At 43.6% G+C, this 11,424-nt stretch overlaps 1 protein-coding gene across 1 annotated transcript; it reads right to left on the minus strand.

Annotated features, from left to right (window-relative positions):
• Positions 1-355: 355 nt before the first annotated feature.
• On the minus strand, positions 356-3,912 carry LOC122129073 (up-regulator of cell proliferation-like). The gene is made up of 4 exons (XM_042704109.1): positions 3,886-3,912; positions 3,113-3,308; positions 833-3,028; positions 356-786 (listed from the first exon to the last, which is right to left on the minus strand). Exons 1-4 carry the CDS (start codon positions 3,910-3,912, stop codon positions 356-358), a joined length of 2,850 nt encoding a protein of 949 aa, XP_042560043.1.
• Between the last annotated feature and the right edge of the window lie 7,512 nt (positions 3,913-11,424).

The raw sequence follows: 11,424 nt of genomic DNA on the forward strand, positions 1-11,424 counted from the left end.
CTCTTGGATTTTAGTAATGAAGTGATTCTTATTGAGATTGTTTATGGAACTAACCAATCTCTTTCCAAAGGAATTCCAGTCTGAAAACCAGTCAATTTTAACAATGAATGTATCCTGTCCACTAGATCTCAGGTCAACTGCATTGAGCATTTCTGTGACACGTCCACCCTTTGAACTTAAATCTGACCAGAGCAGATGGTGCACATCCTGATACACATCTATCTGTGGCAGTCTGACTGTAGATAGCTCAGACATGATTTCTTCCCACATTTTCTCAAATTCTCTGGTGAGTCCATCCTCAGATAAATCTGCTTTTCTCTCTCTACACTCTTTAAGCAGCTCACGGACCTTTTTCTCAATTTTTATCCATTAGCTTGTCCTTGATTTTATTCACCTTTTCCATTTCCTCTCTGATTTCAACCGCCTTCTCCAAAGAGTGTTTTATTGAATTTTCCATCTGTCGTCCGAGCGAGTTGATTCTTGTTCGGAAGTCCTGTTTGAATTTCTCTACTAAACTGACTTTGCTGTCCTTTTCCTGAAAGTATTTGTCAAGGTTGGACAGGATTGTCTTCTCTTCTTCATGCAGCTTCTCTGATGCCTCATGTAACACCTCTCTGAGCCTGGTGCGTAAAAGATTCATTTGGACATTCTTTTCAGTCACTCCAAAATTGGATATCATTGTTTCCTTGGTTATGAGCCACTTGTTCATCTCAGATTGGAAAGACCACTCCCAAGTGTTGTACTGAGTGCAAAAATCTGAAATATGAATCTGCCACCAAAATGTTCCTGAAATTAAAGATGAAGTTCTCAAATTTCACAGCATTCCACAAACCCTGAGTCCACTCGAGGAACTCTGTTGCATCATTATTCCAGTTATCAGATGTTTGTAAGAAGCCAATTAAACTCTTCTTGAGTTCAAAGACAGCTTCACTGTAGCCAGCATTCACTGGGGCCATTGGGGGAGTTCCGTGCCAAAGTCCAGGGATGTAGTGGCTGTCTTTGTCAGGATCATATTCCATCACATCAGTGAACTTTTTATACTTTTCATTCTTCTCCATTTTTGCTGCTGCTTTGGTCATCTCATCCAGCTGCTCCATCACCTTCTTCCTGTCTATCATGTTGCTGTCATGAGCAGACATGTCTGACACGTTCTGATGCACAAACAGACATCTGGGCTTCTTCCCAACCTCCTTCATCCTGAGAAAGGCGTGGACCACAATCTGCAGAATGTCGTTCATCTCTGTGGAGTTCTCCATGGCAATATTGATGATGATGATGTCACTGAGCGCTATGACCAGCGTTGCTAATTCTTTGTCGTGTTCGTAGCTTGTGTCCAATGTTGCCAGCTCAGGTGATTTTAAGCCCTCTGTGTCAATGACCATGATGAAGTCACACTTGAGCTCAGATCTGACTTCCTCCGAGACTTTAATCAGCAGCATGAAGGCTCCTCTGGTGCATCTTCCACTGCTGACTGCAAACTGCACTCCAAACATGGTGTTGAGAAGGGTGGACTTCCCAGTGCTTTGCACTCCCAGCACAGTCAACACCTTGATCTTACTCTTGGTGTCCACCAGCTGATGTAGCTGAGTCAGGACCTCTTTTATCCACTTCATTGGGATGTTTGATGCGTCTCCATCGACCAGCTCAACTGGAAACCCATCCAGCAGCATCTGAGCACACAGAGCAGGTAGGTGCTGGACTTGTTGTCGGGCTGGGTTGTTTTCTGGAAGGGAGCAAGCACACTCATAAAGCTGGCCCAGCTCACGGAAGAAGTGCTCAGGACCCAAAGAGCAGTTGGAGATTTGCTTATCTAAGTTTACAATCAGCTCCTTATTCTGTGGTGTGTTTCTACAGCAGTCTTTGTACTGCTCTCTCAGTGTGGACAGGTTCTGTCTAGAGAGGGTGTCCAGCTGAATCTTCAGCCATTTCAGGAAGTAGAGACGCTGTGTTCCTGACTCTGAGATTCCAACAGTGAATTTCCCCATGGCTTCTGAGACAGCCGTCTGCTGCTGTTTCTTTCTGAGTGCTTCTTGTTTTGTCTTGAGTGAACTCCTGTAACCCTCTATGTCTTTGCCTGCATTACGCATTCTGCAGTTCTCTTTTTCTAATTGACTGATTTCCTTCCATATTTCACCATGTAAGGGCAACTGGTTTTCCTTGAATTTCACAACATCCTGAATGCTTCCAGTGATGCCTTCAGCATTTGCTCTGCCATTTTTACACTCAGTGCAGTCCTCATCAACCACAATACCAACACGTGGAGAAACAGCAGCCATGTCTTCCACTTTCAGTTTATGTGGATTCTTTCCAATGGCACCACTCACTCTGAAACGCAGGGCCTCCAGAAACTCTGCATCATTCTGCTTTTTCTTGATGATCACATTGGTCTCCTTCACCTTGTGCTTCATGCATGTATCCCTGAGTGTCTTCATGTTGAAGGTCTTACTCTTAGAGTCGGTGACCAGGAACAGCTCAGCTCTGCTCTCTCTGTTGTTCAGAGTGCTGAGGTCTCCCTCTAGGTCATCACTGAAGATGAAAACTGCAGCTGAGGTCTCATACAGGAAGGACATTTGGGTCTTAAACAACCTGCCATCTCCTCTCAGATTGGCTATGGCCACTGGCTGTGTGAACATGTCAATGTTTGTTTTCCCACAGGGTAAATACCAGCTGACTTCAACCAGACCATCTGAGATTCTCCTGGGCACATCACCACACTCCATGTCACAGTGAACAAAAATGTTGTTAAGCTGATGAGGAGTACTGAGCAACTTGTTCAGAGTTTGAGATTTGGGCAGACTGCTCTCTCCTAGTCTAACAAAAGACACCATGGGGATGTCCATTTCTACAATCCTGCCCTCTACAAATGTCCTGTCACCTGCTAGAGAGTGAGGTCTGAACTTTTTAACCAGGTCTCTCATGGCCCACAGCATCAGAGTGCTCTGCTGTGTGTCACAGTTTGGCAGCAGCAGAGGAACAGCAAACTGGCACATGGACATTTTGGAGACCATTTCCTGCTGGAGGAAAGGATCTGAGCAGTGGAAAAGAGCAGTGATCAAATCTAGAGGATTTATAGCATCAGAATCATCATTAGCATCAATGAAACTATAATTACACATTGACTGGTCTTGTGCACATTTGATATTTCTTGCATTTACATTGGACATCATCAGTTTCCTTAAGAAGGTCCATGGTAGCTGCTCCAGACTTTGTGCTGGTTTGTCAGACACTGTGTTACTGTTGATCTCCAGGACTGAGCTGAGTGTGAGCTTCCCTCCATGAAGATCCCCCAGGCCCAAGGTTGACAGCAGCTTAGGAAGGAGGAGTTCTGGGGGTTAAAACATATTTGGCTGTTTGTACTGGGTTACTGGATTGCATTGCTTTAATGTCTTTGTTCTACTACACTGCCTGGTTAAAATGTTCTGGAAAATTCCCACTGTCTTTTTGCGCTAATGAACTCTTCCAGTCACCTGTGAATGCATGCTTCTGGCTGACAGTGTAGTATATAGCATTCTACAGTCCTTCATGTCTTTTTTCTACTACCTGGTTACAGGTTTTTTCCAATCATTTTCAAACTTGTTTCAATACCATGTACACTTTGTAAAAACACTTAGCACATTCACCATATCAGTAGACTATGTATTACCGTATTTTTGCACAAATCAGTGTATTGACTGCACCTGTTTATTCAGTCACGTCAATCATGTCACATAAAACTAAATGCTGCGTAGCTGTGGTGTGAGTGTTAAACATTTAAAAGTTGTAAAAGGAAGGGCATTTCAAGCAAGACTACTACAACCCCTACGCGCACACACACACACACACACACACACACACACACACACTCAAACACTCACACCCACAGTTAGGTCCTAGTTTAGAGCAGACCTGGGCAAAGTGCGGCCCCAGGGCCATTTGGCTGCCCCTGAACGGCCCACGGAGGTCAATGGTAAATTAGGAATCAAACGTAAATACCTGTACTTATTACACGGCTCTTCAGAATGTTCCAAAAAGTTCCGTTGATTTGAATAGGCCATCCCAGCGTTCGCAGGTCTGTAATTTCTTTATATTCACTACTGCGAAAAATGTATGACTGCTGTCATTGGCAATGGGTTTTATGCTTCTAATTCACATCTTTCATATCATTCCGCAAGTAGTCCGGTCATTTAATGTAACTGGAAGTCATTGAAACTTGAAGTCAGAAGGTGGGTTGCTTCGCATTTGCGTGAAGAACTAAACGGCAACAAAATCATTAAAAAGGGGTATTTTGGAGGAATGTCTTCTATTATTTTGGCAAGTAACCGTATAATAAGCGGGATATTTTTTTCCGTAAAAATATATTTATTTATTTCCGTAGGCCTACATTCGTGCGTGTGGGTGTGCCTGCAAGCATTTGCGCTGATAAAAATTGATATTACTATTAATTTGTATACTTATACTATTGCATTGCAAGTTTGCTCTCGTGTGTGTGTGTGCCATGTATATTGGTCGTCTGGGCACACCTTTAATACTGCAAAAACATGCTCATTTTCAAAATCGTTTTTGTGAATGATGATTAAATGTTGATTAAATAATGTTGGCGTTTTTACTATGCCTGCACCACATTTTTGATAGCCTAAAGGTAACATCTACTCTTACCAGTAGCAGTTAATCAAAACCATACAATTTAATGTTTTTTGTAAAGAGATACAACTTATATTGAGCAGAATTGAGTTCAGCATATTGGTCCGGCCCTCCACTATCTCATGTGGCCCTTTGGGGAAATGAATTGCCCACCCCTGAGTTAGAGGAAATAGCATTTGAGGAAGGATAAGGACAAGTAGAAAGAGGAAGAGGAAATCAATGAGACAAAGTGACCCAAACTACTACAACAAAGGTCGAACAACATTAAAGCAGCAATACGTAGTTCTGTTCCAAAACTAGTAAGCTAACTACCTAAAAGGCATGCAAAAACCTTGCAAACACCATCAACAGCCCAGCTGACACTGATGCAAGCTTTCCAACACACTAACTGGTGTCCTTTGGCATTATAGATGGCAATGTCATGCGTGTGAAAGCTTTTCTTCCATTTTTGCAGGGGTTCTAGCCCGTTACACAGAACTACATAGGGCATATCTTGGCTGCCTAGTGGGGAAGACACAGGTGTGTATCTGTCGTTCACATGAACAGATGCTATCATAATGAATTTGAGGATGGTACCAAAACTAGTTGCCTATGAAACCATACCTCAAGTGTCAAATTGTTGCATAGTGTTACTTTAACCAAGTAAAGGTGACACCATTTAACACAAATTTTAATTTACTCAAAAGTGGTATCTACAGTATTGTAACAGGCAAACCAACAGATAAAAAAAAAGTCGAGACAACTGCTTCCCTTGAAATATATGTGGATATGGAGGATTTTAGGGGTAAATAAGATGTGCTACAGATTTTTTTTCAAAGATTCAAGGCAAAGGAGAATGTTGCTGTACTGTAAATGTGTTCAAAAGTTCATAAACAATTCACGCTAAATTCAGAGGACACCACATATCAGCAATAGGGCTGCAGGACACTTCTAGTGGCAGTCTCATGTATTGTTGTTTCACTTACTGTACTGGGAATGAAAAGTGTCTGCAAAATGTTCTGTGGTATACTACAGTATATTACTGTCACGTCTGCGCTGAACTCAGCTCCGGCCATGCCCCCCTTTTCAAATTCAACTCACACACCTTTGCACACTGGCCTCATCGCGTTACGGACTAAAATACGTCCTAAAACAGCCGGCTTCCGCCACGTCCCAACGATCTCCACGTCCCCTGGATTCCAATCCAGCGTTCTCCCCAAGTTCCGTGGCTACGACCCCAGGTTTTCAGTGACACGCCCCTGCTTTCCTTGATTTCCCGTTCCAGTTATATCTTGAGTTTGTTTTATTCCAGAGTTTGACTCTGAGGGCCTCATGAGTTAGAATTGGAATTATAACTTTTGGTTCGCGAGGTTACAGCAAACTAACCCGGCTAAATATAGAAACGCATAAATATTTCTCCGTTTAGCCCTTCCGTCCACACTAACAGTTGTGATCACTTTGAATCGAAGACTGTCTTTTATTGGTGAGCTGATTTTGGGAAATTAAACTTTTCAGCGATCATTGAGTTTCTGGGTTGCTATGGTTACCCCTCAGGGTGCCTGTGCAGCTTGATACTAACAAGTTTATGTTCACAAGTTCATATTCACACATATTAACATGAGTTAATCACACACAGGCAACTGCAAACTGATAAGCTAGATATAGCAAGGATAGTTAATAGCCAGGTTAACTGCCCCATAGCATCCCGTTAAATACAGTCTGGTAGGAAAACATGACACCCCGTACTTTAAAACGACGTATTCCAACACTGAAAACCATGCTTTTCAAAAACGCTGCCCTAGGCAGATACATCTAAAAGCTCCGGGTTCGCATTGTAGCGTGGATAGGGGAAACAGAAGTTTTCAGACGTTCTGTTGCCATGGCACTGGCTAGCTTGAGTTGAGAGGCTATTCATGAATACCATGTGACGTCACTGCGTTTAAGCGCCGCCATCTTTGTGTCCGAAAGTCTAGCTGAGCGTCGGTCACAACACAGACAATAGTCGGTCACAACCCACAGAAAGTTAAAATGCCCTGCTTATGTTGTGCTGATGGATGCGACAATAGTCACGAAAATTACCCAAAGAAACAATTTAATTGTATACCAAAAGATTTAGATCGGCGGAATAAATGGTTGGCTGCAAATTAGAAGAGACAACTGGGAGCCAACATGTAACTTCAGATTGTGCAGTCAACACTTTATCTTCCTGCAACACTATTCACGGACATGTTGATTTTGTGTTCTGAGCCTGGGAATGACTGACATGTTATGTGAAATGCAGCACGTTGATACAATCGTGAATAATTGCTGTGTCTTATCAGAGCTTACCTCTCCTGAGCAAGCTAGAGTGCTAATAGTTAGCGAGCTGTTTAGCCCTTCACTAAAGGCTTTAGCTACACCTAGCTAGCCCACATTGGCACTCTTAACCACAACTAAAATAAATCGGTTGATAATCGCTGTTTGAATTACTAAGATGTCCTGTGATGACATACATATGTTTTGTCTCCAGATGCCATATCTTGGTGTAGTTCATCCATCCTGCAACTGCATATTGATATGCATCTGTAATCTTGAAAGCCCTTCAGGCTATCTCCGGTGTATGGGGGTGGATTGTGTACAAGATAAATGTATACGTCGGGAAAAGACAGTTGGGGCAGACTTTAGGGACAAAATAAAGTTTGAAGGTAATAAATATGGATCGTGGCCAATAATCAATGTTTTTTCTAAATATCGCTGTCTTTCTGTCTCATTTAGATGTGCTATGTTCGTAGTCATGACTGTTCGCTAGCTAACTATGATTGCTAACTAACTAACCACTAGAAATAGAAAATACTACATTTAAAAAGTCTAAATTTGAAGAACCTATCAATAGAAAACAATACTAGTATTATATTATTATAATTATTACATTATTACTATATATTATTATATAATAATAATGCATAATAATAATGGATTTTATTTGTATAGCACACTTTAAAATACAAAGAAATCTCAAGGTGCTTAACATAGTATAGACAGTCACAACAACAATAATACAAAGTAATAAAAGTGCTAATGAAGTGCAGTAAATAAGATAATATAATATACCAAAAAAGATAATAAATTAATTAAAAATAATTAATAAGATTATAATGAGATCGAATAATATGTCAAATGAGTCATTTTGGACAGAGCAATTAAAACAATGCATTCTAAAAACAACACAGAAAATAAACTAAAACAAAGACCAGGACTTTAGGTGAAGGCAGAGATAAATAAATGGGTTTTGAGGTGAGATTTAAAAGCAGTGAGGGAATCTAAGGCCCTTATGTTCTCCGGGAGCTTGTTCCAGAGTCGTGGCCCCAGTGAGGAGAAGGCACGATCTCCCATTTTAGTCAATTTTGTCCGGGGAACTGCAAGGAGGTTTGAGTTTCCGGACCTAAGTGTCCTTGATGTGAAATGAGGGGTGAGGAGGTCCTGGAGGTAGGTTGGGCCGGTAGTGTTTATGGCCTTGTGAAGTAGGAGAAGGACTTTGAAAATGATTCTTTGGTTGATTGGAAGCCAGTGGAGGGAGTAGAGGACTGGGGTGATGTGTTTTGATTTCCTTGTCCGAGTGAGAACCCGGGCAGCACTGTTCTGAACATACTGCAGCCTCTGAATGGTTTTCGCTGGTAGACCTGCCAGCAGAGAGTTGCAGTAGTCAAGGCGGGAGCTGATGAATGCATGCACCAGCTTTTCTGCAGCATGTTTCGGTAGAGAGGGTCTCAGCCTTGAGATGTTTCTCAGGTGGTAAAATGAAGTTTGGCAGATGGATTTAATGTGTTCATCAAAGGACAATAATGAGTCCAGCTTGACACCCAGGTTTGTGACGAGTGAGGAGAGAGGGGTGGGGTGACCATTTATGGCGATGTGGGTGATGCTGGCCTTTTTAGTTTGATAAGGGGTGCCAATAAGAATGGCCTCTGACTTGCTGCCATTGAGCTGAAGGGAGTTGTTGCTCATCCAGCGCTGGATGTCATCCAGGCATTTAGTAGTCCGGGAAAGAGCCAGGTGTTTGTCAAGTGCAGTTCGGAGGTAAATTTGGGTATCATCAGCATAAGAGTGGAATTCCATGTTATGGCTCCGTAGTATATTTCCCAGGGGCAGCATATAAATTAAAAAGAGCAGAGGCCCCAGGACTGACCCCTGGGGGACACCAGAGGTAACACATCTAACGCTGGAGGTGAGATTGCCGAGGGCAACATATTCCTGCCGTCCTGTGAGGTAAGAATGAAAGAAGTCGAGGGCAGTGCCTGTAATTCCCACCTCCTGGAGGCGCCGATACAGGATGTTATGGTCCACCGTGTCGAAAGCAGCACTTAAATCCAGCAATATAAGTAAACTGGGGGAGCCAGAGTCTGACGATCTTAGGAGGTCATTTAGAACCCTCACCAGAGCAGTTTCAGTGCTATGGGATGGTCTGAAACCGGACTGGAATGATTCATAAAGGTGGTGGGAGTGGAGATGGTCATGAAGCTGGAGGGTGACGACCTTTTCCAAGACCTTTGCTAATAAGGGCAGGTTTGAGATGGGACGGTAGTTGGAGAGGTCCTCAGGATCAAGATTGTGCTTTTTGAGCACAGGTTTGATGGCTGCCAGTTTAAGGGAGGGGGGTACTTCACCAGAAGACAGGGACCTGTTTATTATGTAGGTTGTAGTGGGGATGATGGCTGATAGACACGCTTTCAATAGTGATGTGGGGATGGGGTCCAAAGAGCTGGTGGAGGAGTTCATTTTTAAAACAATGCTGGAGAGCGCAGGTTGAGTGACCTCAGCAAAGTGATCAAGGGCAGGGCCATCATGAGGGGCATGATCAGGGTGAGGGTCAGGTTGGTTGGGGGTGATGTTGTGCCTGATGTTTTCAACCTTAGTTTTAAAGAAGTCCATAAAGCGGTTGCAGTCATCAGAGGAGGGAGTAGTGGTGGAGGAGCTGCAGGGCTTGAGCATCTGATTTATTGTAGAGAACAGGTGCCTGGGATTTCTATGGCCAGAGTCAATGAGAGTGGAGTAGTAAGATGCCCTGGTAGATCTCAAAGCAGAGGAATATGCTTTCTGGTGTTCTCTGAAGGACAGTTTGTGAACAGTTAAGCCAGTTCGCCTGAATCTGCGCTCAATTTTCCGACCCTCTGATTTTAGGGCTCTGAGATGGTCAGTGAACCAGGGGGCTGAGCGATGGAAGGACACCAGCCGTGTTTTTTCAGGGGCAAACCTGTCTAGGCCATCAAGTAGAGTGCTGTTGTAGTGGTGCACATGCTCTTCAAGTGAGAGTGCAGGATCAGGCTCAGTCAGGGCAGAGGAGAGAGCGTTAGATAGCAGGGCATAGTCAATGTCCTTGATCTTACGAAAGGTAATAGAGCGCTTGCTGCTAGAGACTGGTGGTGTAATCATAGTGTCCAGTAGAACCACACTGTGGTCAGAGATGCCTAGCTCCAGGACATGAGAGTTGGTAACTACGACATCACCAGTAATGGCAAGATCAAGGGTATGGCCGTGTTTATGGGTTGGTCCTTGTACATGCTGAGTAAGCGGGAGGCAATCCAGAAGGTTGAGGAAGTCAACAGCCAACAGGCACTTGGGGGCATCTATATGGATATTAAAATCACCAAGTATCACCAGCCTGGAGAAGGTGGGGCATAGGGTTGTGAGGAGATTTGAGAAATCAGATAAAAGTAGTTATCTCTGGGTGGTCTGTAAATAGAGACAATTAGCAGAGGTTCTGGAGTGAGGCATCTGGCAGCTAAACATTCAAAAGATGGGGAATCAGAGACCTGCAGTTCAACCAGGCCGAAAGTGTCCCGATAGAACACTGCCAGCCCCCCACCACGACCAGAGCTGCGTGCTTTTTCAATATAATTGTAGCCTGCAGGAGTCGTCTCATTTAAGGTGAGATAGTCACCACTGCGGTGCCAGGTCTCACTAAGACATAAAATGTCAATGTCATGATCGGATATAAAATCATTTAATATAAGTGTTTTGTTCGTGAGAGACTGAATGTTCAGGGAGGCAAATTTGACATCCTTCTGTTTTAGGGGGCGGGGTGCGTGTTCTTTGAGAAGGCGGAGATCGCTACTAGTTTCATGAGCGACAGTGTTGACACACGTGTGTTTAAAGATGTCACAGTCAGTACGCTCAAAGCAGCCTTTAGACTTAGCGACCGCATCTGAGGACCATACTTTCACGCTGTTGGGCTTCACAGTTTTCTGACGATACTCCGGGACAAGGAAAAGCATAGGATGGTCAGACTTTCCCAGCGGAGCATTCGGGAATGAATGGTAAGCCGACGTGATTTTAGTGTAGCAATGGTCTAAAATATTGTTTCCTCTCATTGGACATGTCACCTGTTGGATGTAGTTGGGCAGCTCATCGGACAGATCACAGTGGTTGAAATCACCCAGAACTATTACAGCCGAGTCTGGATGTGAGAGTTCAGCTGTGGCTATGTGGAGTGCTAGTTTACTAGCGCCAATGTTAGCATTGGCTTGAGGAGGGATGTAAACACCAATTAGGACGACGGATGCAAACTCCCTTGGTAGGTAAATAGGTCTACATGTGACATTTAGTAACTCAAGATCAGGGGAGCAGAACTGTGTTACAGTGGTGGAATTGATGCACCAGCGATCATTGATTAGAAAGCATACGCCACCGCCTTTAGACTTGAGAGATAGATTAGCTGACCTGTCAGCCCGGTGTGATGTAAAGCCAGGGGGTGTGACCACTGCATCAGGGATGCCCTCATCCAGCCAGGTCTCGGTAAAGCAGATAGCAGAGCATTCCTTAAACTTCCAGTTGTTTTGGGTCATATAT

The sequence above is a fragment of the Clupea harengus genome, unplaced genomic scaffold (genome assembly GCF_900700415.2).
Source record: "Clupea harengus unplaced genomic scaffold, Ch_v2.0.2, whole genome shotgun sequence".
Classification (NCBI taxonomy): domain Eukaryota; kingdom Metazoa; phylum Chordata; class Actinopteri; order Clupeiformes; family Clupeidae; genus Clupea; species Clupea harengus.

Coding starts and splice junctions, on each gene's coding strand:
- LOC122129073 (XM_042704109.1), bottom strand. CDS start 3,912: ATGGCCCTGGGGCCGCACTTTGCCCAG. Junction 3,309..3,885: donor TGGGGCCGCACTTTGCCCAG/GTCTGCTCTAAA, acceptor CTCCTTCCTAAG/CTGCTGTCAACCTTGGGCCT. Junction 3,029..3,112: donor TGCACAAGACCAGTCAATGT/GTAATTATAGTT, acceptor TCCACTGCTCAG/ATCCTTTCCTCCAGCAGGAA.